The sequence below is a fragment of the Habropoda laboriosa genome, unplaced genomic scaffold (genome assembly GCF_001263275.1).
Source record: "Habropoda laboriosa isolate 0110345459 unplaced genomic scaffold, ASM126327v1 scaffold20, whole genome shotgun sequence".
Lineage (NCBI taxonomy): Eukaryota > Metazoa > Arthropoda > Insecta > Hymenoptera > Apidae > Habropoda > Habropoda laboriosa.
Window position 1 is genome coordinate 75,746 of NW_017100143.1, and position 20,111 is coordinate 95,856.

The 20,111-nt window shown below is 39.8% G+C and overlaps 1 protein-coding gene across 1 annotated transcript; it reads left to right on the forward strand.

The window, feature by feature from the left end:
• Positions 1-17,878: 17,878 nt before the first annotated feature.
• On the forward strand, positions 17,879-19,613 carry LOC108574078 (reticulocalbin-2). The gene is made up of 4 exons (XM_017936593.1): positions 17,879-17,952; positions 18,438-18,673; positions 18,764-19,367; positions 19,442-19,613. The coding sequence occupies exons 2-4, from the start codon at positions 18,457-18,459 to the stop codon at positions 19,611-19,613; spliced, it is 993 nt and encodes a 330-aa protein (XP_017792082.1). The 5' UTR covers positions 17,879-17,952; positions 18,438-18,456.
• Positions 19,614-20,111: the final 498 nt, after the last annotated feature.

Below are 20,111 nucleotides of genomic sequence, written 5' to 3' on the forward strand. Positions count from 1 at the left end.
TCGGCGGAGCAGTATCGTCGACAGCGGCAACCATTACCGTCGGAATCGCGCGGCGCGAGCACCGTGTCGCCGGATGAAAGAGGCTCAAACTCATCGTGCCGTAAAATAACATTGTCCCGGTGCACGACGCAGCGGGAAAGAGAGAAGAGGCGAGGAGGAGGATGAAAAAGGCCGGACGAGGCGAAAACTCGAGAGGTTTCTTTATTTTCTCCGGCCAACTCCGACGTACTTACGTTAAGTACCAGCGGGAGCACGGCGTACCGCGAGAAGAACGCCATTGGCGAGGCCAGTCGGGGGCAGAACACTCGCACACCCTTTCTCAGGTGAAATTTACTGCCTGGAATGTCTCCGTCTCTCCGTGAAGTATATCGGAGGAAATATTTTAACGATGGAAGAACGAGATACTTTTCTTTCACCCTGTATGTTGGGTTAATTCATTTCTTGAAAGAACTACTTTCTCACTGCATTGCTACTTTTACAATGTAGGGATCTGTGTGAATACTAATTCACTGTTCACATAAGGATGTGGCTAGTCATTTGCTTAATACATTATTGGTTATTTCTGTGGGGTTAATTTATGAGCGTCGATGAAAATGAATATTATACGAATGTAGAGAAAGTAATACCACAGTTATGACGACGAACGAAGTTCTAAACCTATTTTTCGAGTCAAACTCCAACGATTAAAAACTTATTAAAAACGTCTCTCAAGACTTACACAAAAAGGAACACTTATAACCGAACCCAGTGATAAGGTTCTCGAAGAAATAGAAGGGCAGTGGTGGTTAAATATCGATTCGTAGAAATAGAGACTTGAGAAACGGTGAAATATACGGGCTAGGTTAAGAGACCGAGTCCTCTCGATGCTTCAAGAAAATCCTCGCGAAGTCTACGCTACTGCGACGAAGGGGGTGGCCAGAGTAGTGGAGCGAAACTGGTGGTGGACGGTGAAAGAGGGGAGGGAGCGAAACAGGGTGTCGGGGGTGGAGATTACGGCAGGACAAGCAATATTAAGCGGCCAGGAACAAAAAGACGATCCAGCACGCCGGATTACCCGCGATGCACCGCGTTGTCCCGTGAAATTGATACGCGAGTTGCTTTTTAACGGGGAACCACAGGATCTCTCTCTAGGCTTGCTACCCCGTGGAAATATTCGACGCGATTTAGATAACGCGCAGCCGCTACAAAAGGAACGATTTGCACTGTGGCGATGGGGGGGAGTTAACGAGGAAAGACTGAAAATAATTAGATCGTCGATCACCCGAGAGACGATGTTCTTTCGTTGCCAGGGAGCTTTTCACTGACTTTCATTTCGCTGTAGATTGTACTTTCGAAATTACCGAGCTACCATTCTTAGTGTAACAATGTTAGACAGTTCTCAGGGAAAAATGATATTCTTTGGAAGAAAAATTACAACGGAATCGTCTGTGATTCGACATTCGAAGATTTAAGTACACCCGGTATATTGCTTTCGGTGAAAAATAGTCGAAATCGTGTCGTGTTTGGGCTTGTTTTCATCGAAAATATCTCACCTATCCGTCGATAAGATTCTCTGAAACGTATAAAGAAAAATATACAAAGTCTCTGCGATCTTTGAACATAAATCTTTTTACGAAACGTAGTTATACCAATTTCCGACCGCTGTATTTCGTTCGTAGATGAATATCTAGCAATAGAATCGAGGGAAATTCGTGTGTGTTGTTAAATCGTAAATATGAATGCTCGATCGAATAGCAGAATGGCGATTTTTGCTTTACGACACGATAGAGATAATTAAATATAAACCGCGCTAGACTCGATGGGAAAGGGATCGACGATAAAATGCGCAATGTTACCCGCGTGTATCTATCGCGTACACGCCGGTTTCCTAGTCGACGCACGTACCGTGGTTTATCTAAATATTGCTATAGGAGAAAAAAGGAGCAAGTTGGTGGCGAGCGTGCTCGTATCGGCCGCGTGGGAAACATTACTCTCGAGCAAGCACGATCCCTATCGCTTGTGAACCGATTGCACGAGCGAAATTTTCATTTCCCTGCACAACCTATCTACGACTCCGTTACGCTTATGCTAAACGAAATTCATTAATCAACCGAACGAAGACGATACACCGAGCGGGGATAGTTGGAGAAATTTTTCGACAATCGATCGGTAGGACGTATTAGGAGTGGAAATGAAACGATTCTATTAGAAGAAGAATTGGATGGAATATGGCGTCAACGAAGCTTACACTCGATCGTCGCAGAGTGGCCCTATGGGAATATTATTTCTGACCATAATGAGGCTGGCTCACCCTCTTCGAGCCCCTTGTGAAACGTAACCGGATTTGCAATATGCGGGCTACGATCTCTCCTACGATTCCTTCAATCTGACTAATTCCACGGTTGCAGATTAACCCACAAAGCAAATTTACGAAAGAAGGAGAACGGTAACGTTTTACGTTGGATTAGATTCGACGTGCAATTTGACGTCTCAACGGTAGCAAAGGTGTATCAAAGAGAAGAAGCTTTCGTTCGGAAGCACACACGACGGTAGAAGACTCGTTATTTTCATCGAAAGACGCATACATTCTCGTATTCGAAGGAACGCCACGGGAATATTGTAATTTGCATCGTAGACGCTGGAAAGAACTAAGTCTGAGACGTGAGGGGAAGGCGAGGAGAGCATTGGAATCGGCGAACTATGCAAATAGAGTGGCTCGGTGCGTTCCAAATCTTTAGATTTGGACGAATAACTCGGAAGTGGCGAAGCAGCCCTCTTTTGCTTGTCCATATCACGGCCAGCGAGACCCGGAAGATCATGTGGTCCCCAGAATACGGATAATCCGGAAGTCGTGGCGAAAATGTACGCCAGTTCGTCAAGAAGCTGCTGTTCGCCGTTTCACGTTCGATCCTACATAGATTTTTGCCAAGATTCCACTCGAAATGACGTTCGTTTCAAATGAAATTCTCGTATCAGTTTCTTTTTTACGAAAGATGCTCGAAGTTTCTTTCCGAAGGAGGTAAAATGGAAAAACGATAAATGGCTCGTCAAAAAGGTGGAGAACGCATTATCGACTGTTCTATAGGCTGGTATCAGTGCTGGTTCACCAGAGAGGAGAGGTTAAATCGAAGGATTTATGCTCATGCTCGAAGTGCACATTACGCTTCTCGCGAGGCGTCGCGGTATCACTTTTCAATACGAGAACGACGATAGAAACGAGAAATAAATAAAAATCTATCAAGTAGAATTTAACAAAATTTCACTCTATCCTATCAGCTTCCCTCCACGCAAGTTTTCTAATCAACTCACAGTTAGAACTACCGTTTACCCACGCGCGAAGTCCCGTAAAAATCCTCAGACTCCGGAGGAACGTGGAAGAAATGGAGGGAAGTGTCGGCGCGGAAAACAAGGAGAAACAGGAGAGGAGACACTCCCTTCGCTTTCGTCGGCGTGGCAAACGTGAAATTTGTAACGGAGAGAAACACGGAGAGGCCGTGAATATATGGCCGCCTTCCGCAGCGGCGACGGGTTTTACTAATAACCGATACCCCAAGCGAACCGTGGAATATTATAATTGATTTATTGCGGGAACGATGCGAGTCGGATTTATCAGCGAGCCTCCGTTTGAAATTCTGTTCGCCTCGCCTCTGCTCTGCACTCTCGATCGTTGGCCGCGAACGCGATCGAACGGAACGACGGCCAACGATAGACCGCATCCGGTCCACTCTCGCGCTACTGGCTGCATTCATTTCCACCGTGATATCGTTTTGGATACGTTGTGTCCTCACACTCGTCGTCACACCAAACAACCATCGCCGTCGTGATCGTCGGTTCGTTTCACACACACTCTCTCTCCCTCTTGCGCGCGGCTATGAAACCGCGGATAGGATCGCGAGAATTTTCGTCGATGCTTAGAGAGGATCGCGCGCATACAAACGCGCGGAGGAAAGTTCAGGAACATTTATTGCCGATAATCGATAGGCTAGGCCAACCGTGAAATATTATAATTGATTTATAGCGGCAACAACCGTCGGATTTATCAGCCTGGGCCCCGTTCTGCTCGGTTCCACTCCGCTCTGTGCCGCGGACGCGATCGAACGGAACGACGCCCGACGATAGACCGCGTCCGGTGAACGAGTGGCCGCGACGCGTTTCGTTCGACGCCTGATCCGCGTTTGCTTATGCAATTAGCCATTGTTTAGCCATCGTCGCTGGTACGAATCCGCGAAACAGTCCATTTCTCGGATACTTGACCGAGAATTTCTTAATTCTGATCAATTTTTGTTCTACTCAAGTGAGACACGTGCATTCCACTGGGTAAGAAAGAGTTAAAGGGTTGGAAAAATAGAACCTTTCAGTTGAAAGACGATTCCAATTTAGTGAAATATGACCCAAATTGATCGTAGCAAATTAAATTATCTTTTTAATGGCAAAAGAATTTTTTCAAAGTTCGAAAGATTGTACCGTGCAACTATCCATTTTCTTGCTCAAGAAAATTGATAGTTTCCGTAGTCCGTGCAATTAGAGACATTCCTCACGATTCTCAAGACGCGAGAGATTCACCCTTTCGCCGGAAATCAGCAATTCGGAGCGTTTAGGATAGGCGAGGCTCGATCGACGTCTGAAAGGGGTAGGAATTATTCTTTCGACCGTACGATCGCCATCCAGCGACAGCGTGCTCGTCCCGAGCAAGGGTTGATAATAAATTCACATTTAGGGGTGCGCGCAATCTGTGATTCAGCGCCATTAAGCACAGGATCCAGAGAAGAGACGGGTCGCGGGTGCACTTTCTCTCAACTTGGCACGTCCGCGAGTGGCCGCCTCTTTAAACCTCTGCTACGAGGTAAAAGAGCGTCATATCAATCCCTTATCTCTCTGTGATTTTACTCCAACTAAAACCGGTGACAAATATTCCACGAGCACTGTCTTAAAAAAGAACAAAGAATGAACGATTCGAATATTTCTCTCTTTTCCCTTCACACGCTTGTGTTGTCGTTTAAAGAACCGTGGATCAACCGTTGACAAAGGGTATTGAAAACTTTTTTAACGTCGAACTGTAACGACCAAACGAGAATTTCTTTTTTTTTCACAGAATCAAGACGTATGCACGAGAAATCCCTTGGATTTTCCGTATCGAATTACAGGACAGAAGTATCGCGATCGTAAAACAAGCGAAATAAAATCTACCTAAGCACCTTGCGAACAGAATGCCGAACGAGAGTACGCTTTATGGGTAATCGAACCAAGTTTTTAACTGTCTAGATTCGCCTCCTTTCCGGAACATAAAGTCCCGCAGGAAATATCCCCGTATCTGTCTTTGCAATTGGAATATTCGCGTCTAACGTGCGCTTACTATACTCCCAACCGTTCCTATTAATTTCCTCGTCCTTTTTTCCCTCTTTTCGGAAACAGAATTCGCCTGTCTCGCCGTTCGAGTCGGTTAACGAGTACAATTGGAAGATACGATGCCTTCGGTCCTGATGTTTCTTCCTGTTTCCACGTTTAGAATTGATTATAACTCTCGCTCGAGTTGTTTGTTAACAAGGGGAACCGGATCGATCGACGGCGATAATGAATGTGGAATCGGGACGAGAAAAAGAAGGTTTCTAGGAGGTCTTGATTTATATCGGCTCGATATTTTCCGCAGCTCTCAGTGTTTCTTAATTCGAGGTTTCGCCGCGGAGGTAATTCGATTTCCCGGCGAATCGGTCGGAAGTAAATCAGAAGTACAGTCCCTGGCGAAACTCGAGCCACGGGTATTGTCATAATTTCGCCAAGATGCATCGATACCACGTCGTCCGCGCTACCATGTTGCTTTCACGTGAAAATATTCGTCCCAATCTCGAAGTGATCTCTCTTCGATTTTCTCTTCGAAAAATTATTTTTCTTTCTAGTGCAAAATTTTTGGAGAGAAGAGAGAAGGTATATACGTACAGATAGTAGTATTTTTGCGGATCGTGGGCTGGTTGAATCGGCTTCCATTGGCCGCATGTGCTCGAGGATGTTGAACGTGGAGGACGGGCGAAACCTTCGTCACGACAGCTCGAAATACGGCTTGTAAGTTTTTACAGCGGCGCTTGGCCGGCCATATTCCCGAAAAGGAGCAGAATCGAGCCGGGGGATATCGATACCGCGAGGCTACCCGTGCAAAGTAGCCTCGAGCTGTGGTCTGCTGATAACAAAAAGGTCGAACGAAGCGTTTCTCGTAAAAAAAAAGAAGAATCAACCTTTCTCTTCTCCATACAAATTCTATTACGATCTAAACAGAAACTCTAAACTCGTTCTAATCTTCCCAATAATTTCGTTAAATAGTAAAATTCCATGGAATTCGTCGATTCGCGAGACTGTCTAAATTCTTTCTAACAGCTCTAACGACTACTCCGTTAAATGAAGAAAATGACGAAAAACCTGCGCTGTTAAAGTCCGTGGAGAGTCTCGAGAGACCAGCTTAATTCGAATTCCTCCAGTCTGGAGACTCGATGACCGGTTAACGATCGGTGAGAAGAAAGAACGCTTGGCAACGTACGCTCCTCTTTTGTTGGTCGTTAGTATTCCGGTGCGAGGTGATCGTCGGGAAGCGATTTGACCAAGTTTAACGGATCCACACGGGTCAGCCTTCGTCCAGAGGCCCCCTCATGCGAGAGAAACTGTTGCCGGTCCGCCGCTTTAGCCCGAGGTGCTCCTTCGCAAATCCGTCTGGCCGTCGCGGCGACCACGAGCGGAATACCAATTCCCAATTTGTCCAGGCATATCGACTGGGCACTCAAGGGCGTGACACAAATGCCAGATGCAATCAGCGGGCCAGCCGAAAGTGCAGTATCTCTCCTCTTAATCCGCGGCGCCGTGAAAATCTGCACATCCTTTCCGCGTTAGGAGGATACGACAAGGGTGAGACAACATCTTAACGTGGCTCCGGTGATTTTAACGTTTGTAGAATGCACGGGGAATTTTTCGGGAGAATTTCTTACGAGATTCTATGATTCTTCATGCACTCCGTGAGAATTTTCAGTTTGACCCAAAATCGAGGTAAGAAAAATTGTGTACAATTGGTGTTAACCCTTTACCTATAGAACGAATTACGAATTTGTTACGAGATTCTACAATTTTTCATGTAGACAGCGAGAATTTTCAGTTTGACCTAAAATCGAGGTAAGAAAAATTGTGTAAAATTGGTATTAACCCTTTATCAATCGGACGAATTACAGTGGAACAAATGTGCAAGATTGCCAGAAAGATTCTGAACAGAGAAATAAAGAACCCTATGTCAGGAAAGTTAACAGAAAAATTGAACGTTGGTTTGTTACAAAGCAAAATTTCGTAGAATAGTACACAGAGTGTCTCACTTATACTTCCTCCGGTATTGAAAGTAAGAGACACCCTGTATAATGCTGCAAAGGACACGACAGATTTCGTTTTGTTATTTGATTCGCCGCTTTAGAATTGAAGACAAATCGAGGAGAAAAGAAGGACGATGACCCGAGATCGGCACGAGTAAAAGGCAAGATCCAGTCGGTTTTCCTCGTGGCTCCGCTCCGCCTCAATATTGTCGCTATCTCTTGTATACAGTTGCCGCCATATTCCGCGGCAAGCCGCCATATTACCAGAAACTTCCACCCCCTTTTATGTGGCTTGCCACGGACCGTCTCCGCGAAAACTACCCCCATAAAAGTTGACGACTTAAATCGCAGGGCGTATGGCCCCGTCCAAGTCGGCCTCGGAAGCCTCCAACACCCTTACGATCCACCGCGAAACGCCTCGAAATATTTCGTCGTACACCCTCGCACATACCCACCGCAAACTTCCGGTAGAGATACCATTCTCCCCGAGAAGAATGAAAGAAAAAGGAGAAAGTATCGAGAAGTACGTACACTTTCCCTTTACAAAAACTCGATCGATACCGATTCTGTGCGAGAGGAATATATAAAACTGGAATATCTCTCCTTCTCTTTTTATATTCCTTTCTCTAAGTTCGATGGAAATTATTACGAGAGCCATTCGATTATGCTTCCTGAGAGTTTATCATCGCCGCTCGTAAATTCCCCCCGTGGTTCGCGCAAAGCAATCTGCGTGCTCGAATAGAGAAGTTCTTTGCCGAATAGACCGGTAATCCCGAAGATACCGAATGATAAAAAGGGGGGAGGGAAAGTAAGTGAGGAAGAGGAAGAAGAAGAGGTCTGAGAGTGGCCTGTAATGAAGAAGGCCAAGATAAATATGGAAAGGAGGGCTTAAAGCAAATGGCGAGCGGCTACACGATCCAGCCTCAATATGCTTGAAAGTGTCCCGCTGACGTGGCGTTTCGGAATTGAATGTCCTGGGGATTAGTTCGACGTCGCCGTCCGCGATACTCGAATGAAATAAAGTTTGGAAAAAATTCGTCGAAAATGGGAGGATCGGAGAATATGCCGATTAATTAGACTACCTTTTATCAGACGCTGTCTCAGCGAAAATTTCTGTTTACAATAATTCCCAGTAATTTCTCTCTCTCTCTCGAAAATCTTCTCCCGCCTTCTCTGAGGTTAGGTTTCGGTAAGTAAGCCAGGCTTAAATAAACGGAAACGCGTAGGGCATTCCGCTTTGCGGCTAATATGACCGATGTATGTATGAGACCACGGCAAGTATGGGGCAAGGGGTGCATAAATATGTGCGTATGCGTCACCGCGCGCATAAGTGCCGATGAGGGGATTTGTAAATGATCTTAACGTCTCGCGTCAATCACTTACACCATCTTAACTCGCACTGGTACGCGTTGTCTTCCAAAGATCTTACTTTCATCGTGGAAAATTCGACCGATGTAACCAGATGTAAATGTAATTAATCTCTAACGGACTAGCCTTCGTTACCCGATACAGTACTGAAACGTTAAATGGCAGACGCTTATACGCATAGTTAGAAAGGAAATCATATGTTAAGGGGTTAACTAAACATTCACGCTATCTTTCCAGTCCACACACTCGGTACAATCGTCCTTCTAATCTATACCTAGCGCACGTCTCATTCACCCTGTTTCATTCTTCGTTCACGCAGCCATGGTTTTCAACCCTTTAACTCTTTGGGGCATAGTGGGGTAAAAAGTGTCCCACCTTGAAACATTAAGAAAACAAAACCAATCTAATTTAACCTCTTTTCACAAATTTCATGGTGAGATTATTTATGTCCCACCTAATAATTAATTATCTCAACTTTTTTTTTTAAGCTTTAGTTGTTTTATGTCGTGATTCGTACCTACTTTGTTACAATTTTTTAAAATAAAATTCCTGTGCAACTAGAGTCTGCTTTTGTCTTAAAATTCTGTGCTTCAAAGAGTGAACCTACAACAACTTCTGGTCAAGATGTGAGAGAAATTAAATGCAATCCTAACTTTCGTTTGAATTTACAAGATCGAGGATTCCAAAATGTAATTAATCTCTAACAGACTAGCTTTCGTTACCCGATACAGTACTGAAACGTTAAATGGCAGACGCTTATACGCATAGTTAGAAAGGAAATCATATGTTAAGGGGTTAACTAAACATTCACGCTATCTTTCCAGTCCACACACTCGGTACAATCGTCCTTCTAATCTAGCGTTCCTTTAAACGAACAAATTCGAAACGCAAGCATCCCTGTACAATTTCCTTTCACCGTAACGCATAGGAAACGAGCTTAGAAGGCTTCCACCGCGAAGCAGGTCGTGACATCCGGTAGGGTTCCTTGCAAAAAATATATATATATTCGTCCTCTTGATATAACCCCGAGAGAAAGAAACGCGGAGTTCTCTTAAAGACGGCGGAAACCGCGCAAAAAGAATCTTTCGCGACGGTGGCGCGCGAAGGGGCGAAATTACGTCAAAAAGTGCGGAGAATTTATCGGAGCACTTTTTAAACTCCGCCTTCGCGCGATTAGCATATTATTTCTATGGAAGTTTCCTACGTTCGGGGTAACGCGGCCAGGAGCATATCAAATATGTTGATAAATGATCCCTTTGAGCGATGAATAGGCGGCCCACGGTCTACGGTATCCTTTTTCCGTTCCTCCAGCGCGCACCGTGCTGGTGAACATTTGAATGTCAGAAGGAATGCCTTCTTTAGCTCTCACCCTCCCGTCACCGAAGCTTCCCGGGGAAAAATCACAAGCGTCTGCGTCCTCTATGCAGGAATATTCCGACGGAATCGAAAATATCTTGAGGAATTCTCTTCGTCGACGACGGATTCGTTAGACTCGATCGAATATCGAATTCAACTCCTCTGGGTATTACCTCGTTTCACAGCGTCGGAGAGGTGCTCGCGAAACGTTTCAAGTACTCTGCTATAGCGATTTGACGAATCGAAGGTATCGCGATGATCGAAGGGAGATTCAGAAGTTTTGTACTCGTCGAGTAAATGGTAGGTGAAGAATACCAGATGGTGTAGGAATTAATCGATCGATTAATGCGATCGAATAAGAATTGAACGAATTACACTATCACTTGTCAATACCCATTTAGCAATTGTCAGGCAATACCGTGTAGTTTGCCTTTATTTCAGAATTTCAGCGTGATATTAGTTACAAAATATTAAGTTTCGGTGTAATATTAATGCAGAAAAAATTGCTTTATCATTGTACGATATCTAAAGGCAAAAATTCCTATGCCGAATGTCTCGACAAAGGGTTAAACACCGTAAAATCAGACGAAAGAGAGTCTAACGATCGAATTGCCTATAAAGAGGATATAGTAATAATTGAGACATTTCGAAGAGGGTGAAATCGAAGATACACTTTGATCTCAGAATCAGAGCAGTCCACGTAACCGGTCACCGATGTAAAACAGTCACATTTCCGTCCCGCCAATCAGTTCTGACCCACGAGGCCTTTACCAATCTCCATATGATTTCACCGAAGAAAGTAAAAAAAGCCTGTGCAATCGAAAACTAGAACCTTGTAAAATCCCATCCTTCCAATGGTTCTCCAGATTTGATTTTCCCCTTAATCGAATAATTACAGAGGTCCCGTAAAATTGGCAACGATAGTGAAAAAAAGCTGACGGTTGGAAAATGGGAAAAATACGGTAGCGGCGGAAAATCGTGGAAAGCTCGATGATATTTTACAGCATCCGCGTTACACCGGCAGCACAGCAGCAGCAAGAGAAATTGAAATATTTCGCTGACCGGCGATGTTTAACAAATTTTATCGTTCGATTGTATTTTACGAACCGCGAACAATAACGTTCTGACAATTAGCATCATAAAAGGAAGAACACACGTCGGAAAGCATAACGAGAACAGAATAAATTTTCAATCGACGCGAAATTAATTGTTAACGCACACCCACGCTTGTTTTCGCACGAGTGTGTTGGTGACGACACTGGACAACGCGAAATTGTCTCACGGATAACGAATTTCTGCATTATTAACCGGGGTTCGTGTAGAATCGGTGATTTTATCGGTCGAGAACGCGACAGCGGAGAAGCCGGTAAAGTAGGAGGTGGGGATAAGTTATCGACAATCGCTTCGAGCGATAGATCACGAAGAATTGTGCCATCGTATGGAATTGCGGCATTATGATAATTATTACGGCATAATTTCGTCGTTGGTGAGCCAGGTGTGCCACTGCTATGCAAGATTTAAGAGCGATATACAGAAAAATATTAAATGATTATAATTTTCGTTGAAAAGGATATTGTTATTGGAGAAATAGGGATTAAAAATTGTGCTGATAAAAGAATAACGGTTAGAATACTGATTCGTGTAAAATGCAATTCTCTTTTACGACGACTGAATGATAAGTGAATTATCTGTGCATGGTAATTGTCTCACGTGTGGTTGTGCATAGGACTGAACAACGTTAAATTGCTTTGAGAGGTACGAAATCAATTTTTCCAGACGGCCTTCGGTAAAATTGTAATTGCAATATTATCTTAGTAAAATCGATATCCTTTCTGGTCTTTAATTAACTTTTAAAGGTATAATAGTACACGTGGTATTTAGTCTGCAATCACGACGCTATTTTCTTGCAATTCTTGAAATTTTTTGCTCGCATTTCGCAGTTGGAAAATTTTTGGCATGTCTGAAAAGTGATAGAGTTACACTACTTGCAGATTCCAATTTTCCAGCGTCTGAGAAATGTTGGCTGCTTGTACTATAATACTTGTTTATTCGAAAAAATTTGAGAAATTAATAAATTAAGCTGTCTTATTAAATTAAATCATGCAACAAATTTATTTAATGCTTCCAATAATTATAAACTACCATCTAAATTGTTATTTAACAAGAAACCTTAATTATTCTATAATTAAAGTACTTGAAAATGAACCAGAAACTTTATTTTACTATCTACGCTATTAGTAATGGTAAAGGAATTAAAAATTTATTAAAAGCATCGATTTTCGAATTCTTCAATGATAGAACGATTAAGATTTCGTGTCAAATAACAATTTGCATGATTGTTTATAATTATTCGAAATATTGAACGAAATTATTGTATGCTTTTAACTTAATAAAACAGCTTAGTATACTACTTTATCATTGAATTAACTATTGTATTCAGTAGATTAGTTAGAAATTGTTTATAATTTTTATTAACAATTAGAAACATTAATGTCCTTTCGAATGAATTACAGATGAACCTCCCAGGACATCACAGAAATCAAGGAAAGGACTTGTATATCAGCAAAAATGAAGAAATGCGATTACTTATCAATAAAACAATTATTTATTGTTAAATTATTGTACAAAATGTATATTACAAAAGGTTACAATATATCAGTATTGTTTTACAGCATTTTACAATGTATTTACTTCTCCTTTACACGAATAATTCATTTCCTATTGCAAAAAACTTATTGTTTATGAAAAAATCAATTATTTATTGTACAAAATGTATATTACAAAAGTTTACAATATACCAGTATTGTTTTACAGCATTTTACAGTCTATTTATTGCTCCCTTATACACCAAATCCATTTGTTTTTGCAAAACACCCATTGTTTAAACAAATTTGCATTGCAAAATTGAATAAATTAATGCCAGACACTCCCAGGAATGCGTTTGCATCGAAAAAATCGAAAAAATCCCGAAATTCTAGCGAAAACTACGAAAATTAGGCGAATATTTCGAAAATCGCGCGGGTACACTCGTTCGGTGCTAAAGTCCTCGGGAATTCCTGGAATTTACGTCATTTCTCGGAAATGACCAAATTTCCGAGAATCGAGTCACTTCCAAGAACTGACCTCCTGTCATATCATGTTCGCCTAATGAAATGTCAGATTTTGGCCAAAGGGTCTTTGAAAATTTCAGTTCTCGAGAATTCCTGGAATTTACGTCATTTCTCGGAAATGACGAAATTTCCGAGAATCGAGTCACTTCCAGGAACTGACCTCTTGCCATATCATGTTCGCCTATTAGAAAGTCGATTTTGGGCCAAAGGGTCTTTGAAAATTTCAGTTCTCGAGAATTCCTGGAATTTACGTCATTTCTCGGAAATGACGAAATTTCCAAGAATCGAGTCGATTCCAAGAAGCGACCTCCTTTCACATCATGTTCGCCTATTAGAAAGTCAGAATTTCCGACTTTCGAAAATTTTTGCCCGAAAATCGACTTTCTAATAGGCGAACATGATGTGAAAGGAGGTCGCTTCCTAGAATCAACTCGATTCTCGGAAATTTCGTCATTTCCGAGAAATGACGAAAATTCCAGGAATTCTCGAGGACTCTAGCACCGAACGAGTATATTCGCGCGATTTTTGGAATCGACTCGATTCTCGGAAATGACCAAATTCCTGGAATTCTCGAGAACCGAAATTTTCGAAGGCCCATTGGTCAATTCTTGGAATCGCCTCGATTCTTGGAAATTTGGTCATTTCCGAGAAATGACGTAAATTCCAGGAATTCTCGAGGACTTTAGCACCGAACGAGTGAACTCGCGCGATTTTCGAAATATTCGCCTAATTTTCGTAGTTTTCGCTAGAATTTCGGGATTTTTTCGATATTTTCGATGGAAACGCATTCCTGGGGGTCTCTGGCATTGATTTATTCAATTTTGCAATAGAATATTGTTTAAACAATGGATTTTTTGGAAAAACAAATGGATTTGGTGTATAAGGGAGCAATAAATAGACTGTAAAATGCTGTAAAACAATACTGGTATATTGTAACCTTTTGTAAAATACATTTTAACAATAATTTTACAATAAATAACCGATTTTTCGATAAATAATTGTATTTCTTCGTTTCTTCTGATGTTGAAGCCCCTTTCTGGACTCCTGCGGTCGTCTGAGGGTTCCATCTGGAATTCACACAAAAAGAACATTAGTTTTTCTAATTGTTAACAAAAGTTATAAACAATTTCCGACTAATCTAGCAAATACAATGGTTAATTCAATGAAATAACAGTATATTCAGATGTTTTATTAAGTTAAATCATGCAACGAATCTATTTAATACTTCTAATCATTATAAACTACCAAATCAAATTGTTATTTAACAAGAAACTCCAATTATTCTATAATTAAAGTACTTGAAAATGAGCCAGGAACTATATTTTACTATCTACATTATTGGTAATGTTAAAACAAGTAAAAATTTATTATAAATTTCAATTAAATGCAATAGGGATAACAAGGATAGCAACAACGAAGAGATTTAGACAAGAAAAGAAATAGTGGCAGACAAGGATAGCACAAAGGAATGAGTTAGACAGGGAAAGATATACGAGTAGACAAAGAACGAAAATTACCAAGAGGAACTAACGCCATCTCGTGTTTGGTGACGCGAATTACGACTTTTCAATAGGAAAACAGAATACCAACAGAGGTATTAGACAAGGAGCGCACTAGTGTGCGACAAGGATAGAGAGAGAACGCTTCCTATTGGCTGGCGGGCCGCTGAGCTCTGCCAATCAAGCCCTAAGTCAAGCCGGTCGGTGAAAAATCATTAATAACCCAATAATTACGATGATTCTATGAACTTTTAGAATTGAAGAATTTAACGTGGACCTTCACCAGCTTTCACATATAGCTTTTAGTGAACTAGACCCCTTCAATAATTAGTTATTAACAATTATAGTACGTGATGTCGGTAAATTTAGTACGGGATACCGCACATTCTTCTTGTTTTTCGTTAATTTTGTAACTTTCCACAAATAATGTATGCACTTTCATATGTGCGTTTGAAAGGTTATTCCTTTAGCTAATTTCTCATATAGATTTTGATGCTCTAAACCTTTGCAATAATTAAATATTAATAATTTTAGTGTGCGATGTCGAGAACAATACCGCATACCGTCAAGTGTTCAATAATTTCATAGCTTTCTACTAAATTCTCGTGTAAGCAACTACACGCATCTGAAAGGCAACTCTTTTGGCTACTTTCTCATATAATTTTTATTAACATATTTCGCCTAGTTTAAGAGTTATTAAACATTCTTTGGGAGAGTATTACACCCATGGCATTCAATAGTAACACATTTTCGTTATTTCAATGGAAACGCATGATTAATTATGCACTTTGAAGCATGTAGAATGTAGAATAGACTTTTATTTATATTCTGCAATTTGTTTTATAACCGTAAGTAGTATGATTTATTAGATATTAGCAATTGTTTACAACAGTTGACTATACACGAGTTTGATGTATAGAGAACGCTCTCATATAATGTTTAATAACTCCTAAACTAAATCGAATATGTTAATAAAAATTATATAAGAATATAGCTAAAGGAGTTGCCTTTCAAATGCGTATAGTTAGTTACACGAGAATTTAGTATAAAGCTATGAAATTACTGAAAAACCGTCAAGATACTTTACGGTATGCGGTATCGTTCCCGACATCACGTACTATAATTGTTAATAACTAATTATTGAAAGGGGCTAGAGCATTAAAAACTATATGTGAAAGTTGGTGAAGGTCCACGCTAAATTCTTCAATTCTAAAAGTTCATAAAATCATCGTAATTATTGAGTTATTAATGATTTTTCACCGACCGGCTTGACTTAGAGCCTGATTGGCGGAGCTCAGCGGCCCGCCAGCCAATAGGAAGCGTTCTCTCTCTATCCTTGTCGCACACTAGTGCGTTCCTTGTCTAATACCTCTGTTTATATTCTGTGTTCCTATTAAAAAGTGGTAGTTCGTGTGACCAGACGCGAGATGGCATTAGTTTCACATTTCAAATTTTCTGTCCTTGTCTAACTCATTTCTCTAATGCTGTCCTTATCTACCCATATGCCTTTCCTTGTTTTACACTTTTCTGTATTGGTAAATACCTCGTGGTAAACACTACTAATGGTACATGACCATCTTCCAATATGAATTACAAAAAAATTAATCACACAAAGCAAAGGGAAAAAACTTCATTAATCATTTACATTCCCTACTCCACATTGAAATGAAAAAGAAGAAGGAAATAATAACAATTATGAAATTTCAATAACTTAGAATTGCACACAAGATACAGGATAAAACTACATAGTACCTAATACATTTTTTTGTCTACGTCAGAGAGTCTGAGAGTGCCCTTACCATTTTCGTGTCACTTCCAACGTTACCCCTACACAAGGTAATATAGAATTCTATACTTTTAAATGTATAACACACAGTAGCTTAAATTTTGGGATTTTTTCGATTATTACGCGCTCGTAGCGATATCCGGACTTAGTTTATTTCATTTTGTAATGGAATATTATTTAAGGAATGAGTGTTTGACAAAAGGAAATGGGTGAGGTGTGTAAGGAAAGAATGAATAGATTGAAAAATGTGCTGTAAAACAATACTGAATTATATCCTATTATTAAATACATTTTATACCGCTATTTTACAATAAATAATTGATATTTTCATAAATAATTGTATTTCTTCTTCAAGTCCTTTTCTTGATTTCTATGGTATCCTCAGAGGTCCATCTGTAATTCATACGAAAAGAATATTAATTTTCCTAATTTTTAATAACATTCGTAAATAATTTCTAACTAATCTACTGCATGCAATTGTTAATTGCTGCCAACACACTCCTTACTAGACTGTAAAATTAAGAAACTTCCAATTAATTGTGTTATTACTTTAAAGAGTACCCCTTTAAGTAAGTTTTATATGAAACATTTTTCGAATACGAATAGTTCTGCACAAAAAGTTACTGACTACTGCTAAATTCTTCCTCCTCCACTGTCAACTAAAGGCGACTAAATAATCTTTCTTTTATCAACGTGCTACATTATCGACAGCTGGTTGAATATTTCTCTAAACCATTTACCTACACTGCAACTTCCCCTCAAAGGAACAATAGTGGGGAAGGCTTGTCCACCTATTTTCCGCTTATTTGGCCAGACGATGACGTCAGAAGCCTCGTTTCCTTTACCGGACAATAGGATTAGTGAATCGAATGACATATTAACTAGCTACTAGTTTAAATTTTCGTATAAAAATTCAAAGTGTTAGATAAAGAAAACGAATTTTTTAAACGTTCATATATCAAGAATACAATTTTGTCCCGATAAAAAAGGAAAGATGGAGAGTGCTATCTATTTCAGACGATAATATTTCAAAACGATATTCCTGGAAGCTCGTACTTCCGGTTTCCACTTTCATGGCTTATCGTAACACTATCATGAGTGAAAAAAGATCTTCCTGGGAGACTTTGTTCTCACAGTATCTTTCGCAGTTTGTGTAACACGCTCATAGGATCACTGGAGTTAGAAATAAATTGAACGCGTGTTAGTACGGTTAGTCTATTTTTGAACGCACGCCCTAGAACAAAATCATGACTGCACATACTGATCGTGGCTAAGGCAGCCCTGACGCTTTTTTTTTTCTTCGTTTCTTTTCACGACGAGACGCAGCAAACGACTACATGTATTTCGACACGCGCGTGTGTTACTGATATCTCGAATGAAAGAGAGTTTAATTTAAGAAAAAAGTGAACAGGCAAGGAAAAAATCGAATATTTCCTTGACTAAAGATTATCTTTTTATGAGAGTAGAATATTAATTCATTACGATGTCAATTTGAATAGTTGAACATTTTTTAACGGGTAAGTAATCTTATTTAATACACAATACGAAAGTAAGAGTAGAGACTATCGTATTCTTATAAATCAATGATACAGCATTGTTAAATCATTTGCATGTAAAATTTTATAGTCACTCATCTCGATTCTCTGTCGTCATTTTCGCAGTATTAGCTGCAAATATCATCGATAAAACTTCTTGGATTTTGTCACTTTTAAGGGAACCACTAAAAAACAAAAGCACAATATGAATCCATATTTAAAAATTCAATTTTCTACAATTTAGACAAACGCTTCGTAATTAAACACGCCATTTTCAGAACTAACTGATAATTCTATCGAAACCTATCGAATTTGAATTTTATCAAGATCGATTTTCGAGAACGATTATACGACATGCGTAAAGACGAGCAATCGATAAAACTCGTTATGGCATTCGGCATACATGATAGTGTATCTGTCAAATTCTTCATGTTGTGAGGTTATCTCCGTTTACGCTTAATTTTCAGAATATTCACAGAACTTACGATGAATACACGCCAAATGCGTGTCACAACTCTTCTTCTTTTCATTATTACGACCTTTGGATTATGCTCTTTCGGAAACGCAGCATCGGCGCATATACACTCTCAACATAATAAAGCTAATAGCGGTGAGAGAACAAAGGATGGTCCGTTTAGTCCACGAGGAAAGGACCATTATACGAGAGAAAATCATCAGGATTTCGATCATGAGGCTATTCTTGGTATACCCTAATTTGTATTACTTTCACAGCTTGTCGAATTGGAAGCAGAGCAATATATAATAACAAAGTATGCTCCGTTATTTTTCACAGGAAGTGTAAAGGAAACAGAAAAATTTGATAAACTTCCAACAGAAGAGTCCAAGAGAAGATTGGGAATTTTATTGACAAAAATGGATCTGAATAATGACAAGTACATTGAGAGAAATGAGCTAAAAGCTTGGATTTTGCGTTCCTTTAGCATGCTTTCTGCTGAAGAATCTCAAGACAGGCTAGAGGATGCTGATACAGATGAAGATGGTAAAGTCAGTTGGAGTGAAATTTTACAAGATACATATGGCACGGATCCAGAGGATTTAGCAGTGGATGACAAACTCATCACTGATGACAAGCAGACATTTGAGGCAGCTGATATAGATAAGGATGGTTATTTGGATACAGAGGAATTTAAAGCTTACACTCATCCTGAAGAAACACCAAGAATGTTCCCACTTTTATTGAGGCAAGCCTTAGATGACAAAGATACAGATAAAGATGGGTTTATTAGCTTTCAAGAATTTATTGGAAACAAAGCAAAGGCAGAAGATAAAGAATGGTTATTAATGGAAAAAAGCAAGTTTGATTATGAGCATGACAAAAATGGAGATGGGAGACTAGATTCAGATGAGGTACTTTCTTGGCTAGTGCCAAGTAATGAGTAAGTAAATGATTATATCAAATTTATTTTGGTTGTTAATTGTCAGGCATATTTCATATCTTTAATTATTACAGGGAAATTGCAAGCAACGAAGTAACACATCTGTTCGCGGCATCTGACGATGATCACGATAATAGATTATCGTTCGATGAAATTTTAGACCATCATGATACTTTTGTAGGTAGTGAAGCTACAGACTATGGAGACCACTTGCAAGATATCGAGCGTTTCACGGACGAACTTTGAGAGCCAATTATTAAATGCGTTACCAAAATTTTTATCTTTTTCCATAGTAGTTATCAAAAACTTCCATTGGTAAAAATAATTTTAACACTTCTTAATGCCATGCTCTCAGCTCTCATATGCTTTGGTATTCCTATTTATGCTGCATTTACAATACATTATAATTTATGATTGCACAAACTTCAAATATTCAAGAAATAGTGTCCCATAAACCACAGTCTTCCAATTTTTACAAACGTTTAGTGCCATATAAAAAAATAGTGGCTTTGCATTATACAAATGTTAGCTTTGTAATATTTACGTTTCATATTATTTTTAAATGTTACCAGAAATATACTCTCTTTTTCATTATTTATTGCATAAATGATTGATTGCATGCATGCATTAATATAATTTCTTGCGAAATTATAAAAACGAGTCAAACCGAAGTGGCAATATAGGTATATAGTAATTTAAAGTGTTAGATTTTACTGATTATTGTTCGGTATTTATACATATGTA

Bases quoted from the DNA above. Each gene is read 5' to 3' on its own strand.
- LOC108574078 (XM_017936593.1), top strand. From the start codon at position 18,457: ATGAATACACGCCAAATGCGTGTCACAACTCTTCTTCTTTTCATTATT. The intron at 18,674-18,763 runs GTATACCCTAAT...TATTTTTCACAG, and splicing joins CGATCATGAGGCTATTCTTG to GAAGTGTAAAGGAAACAGAA. The intron at 19,368-19,441 runs GTAAGTAAATGA...TAATTATTACAG, and splicing joins TGGCTAGTGCCAAGTAATGA to GGAAATTGCAAGCAACGAAG.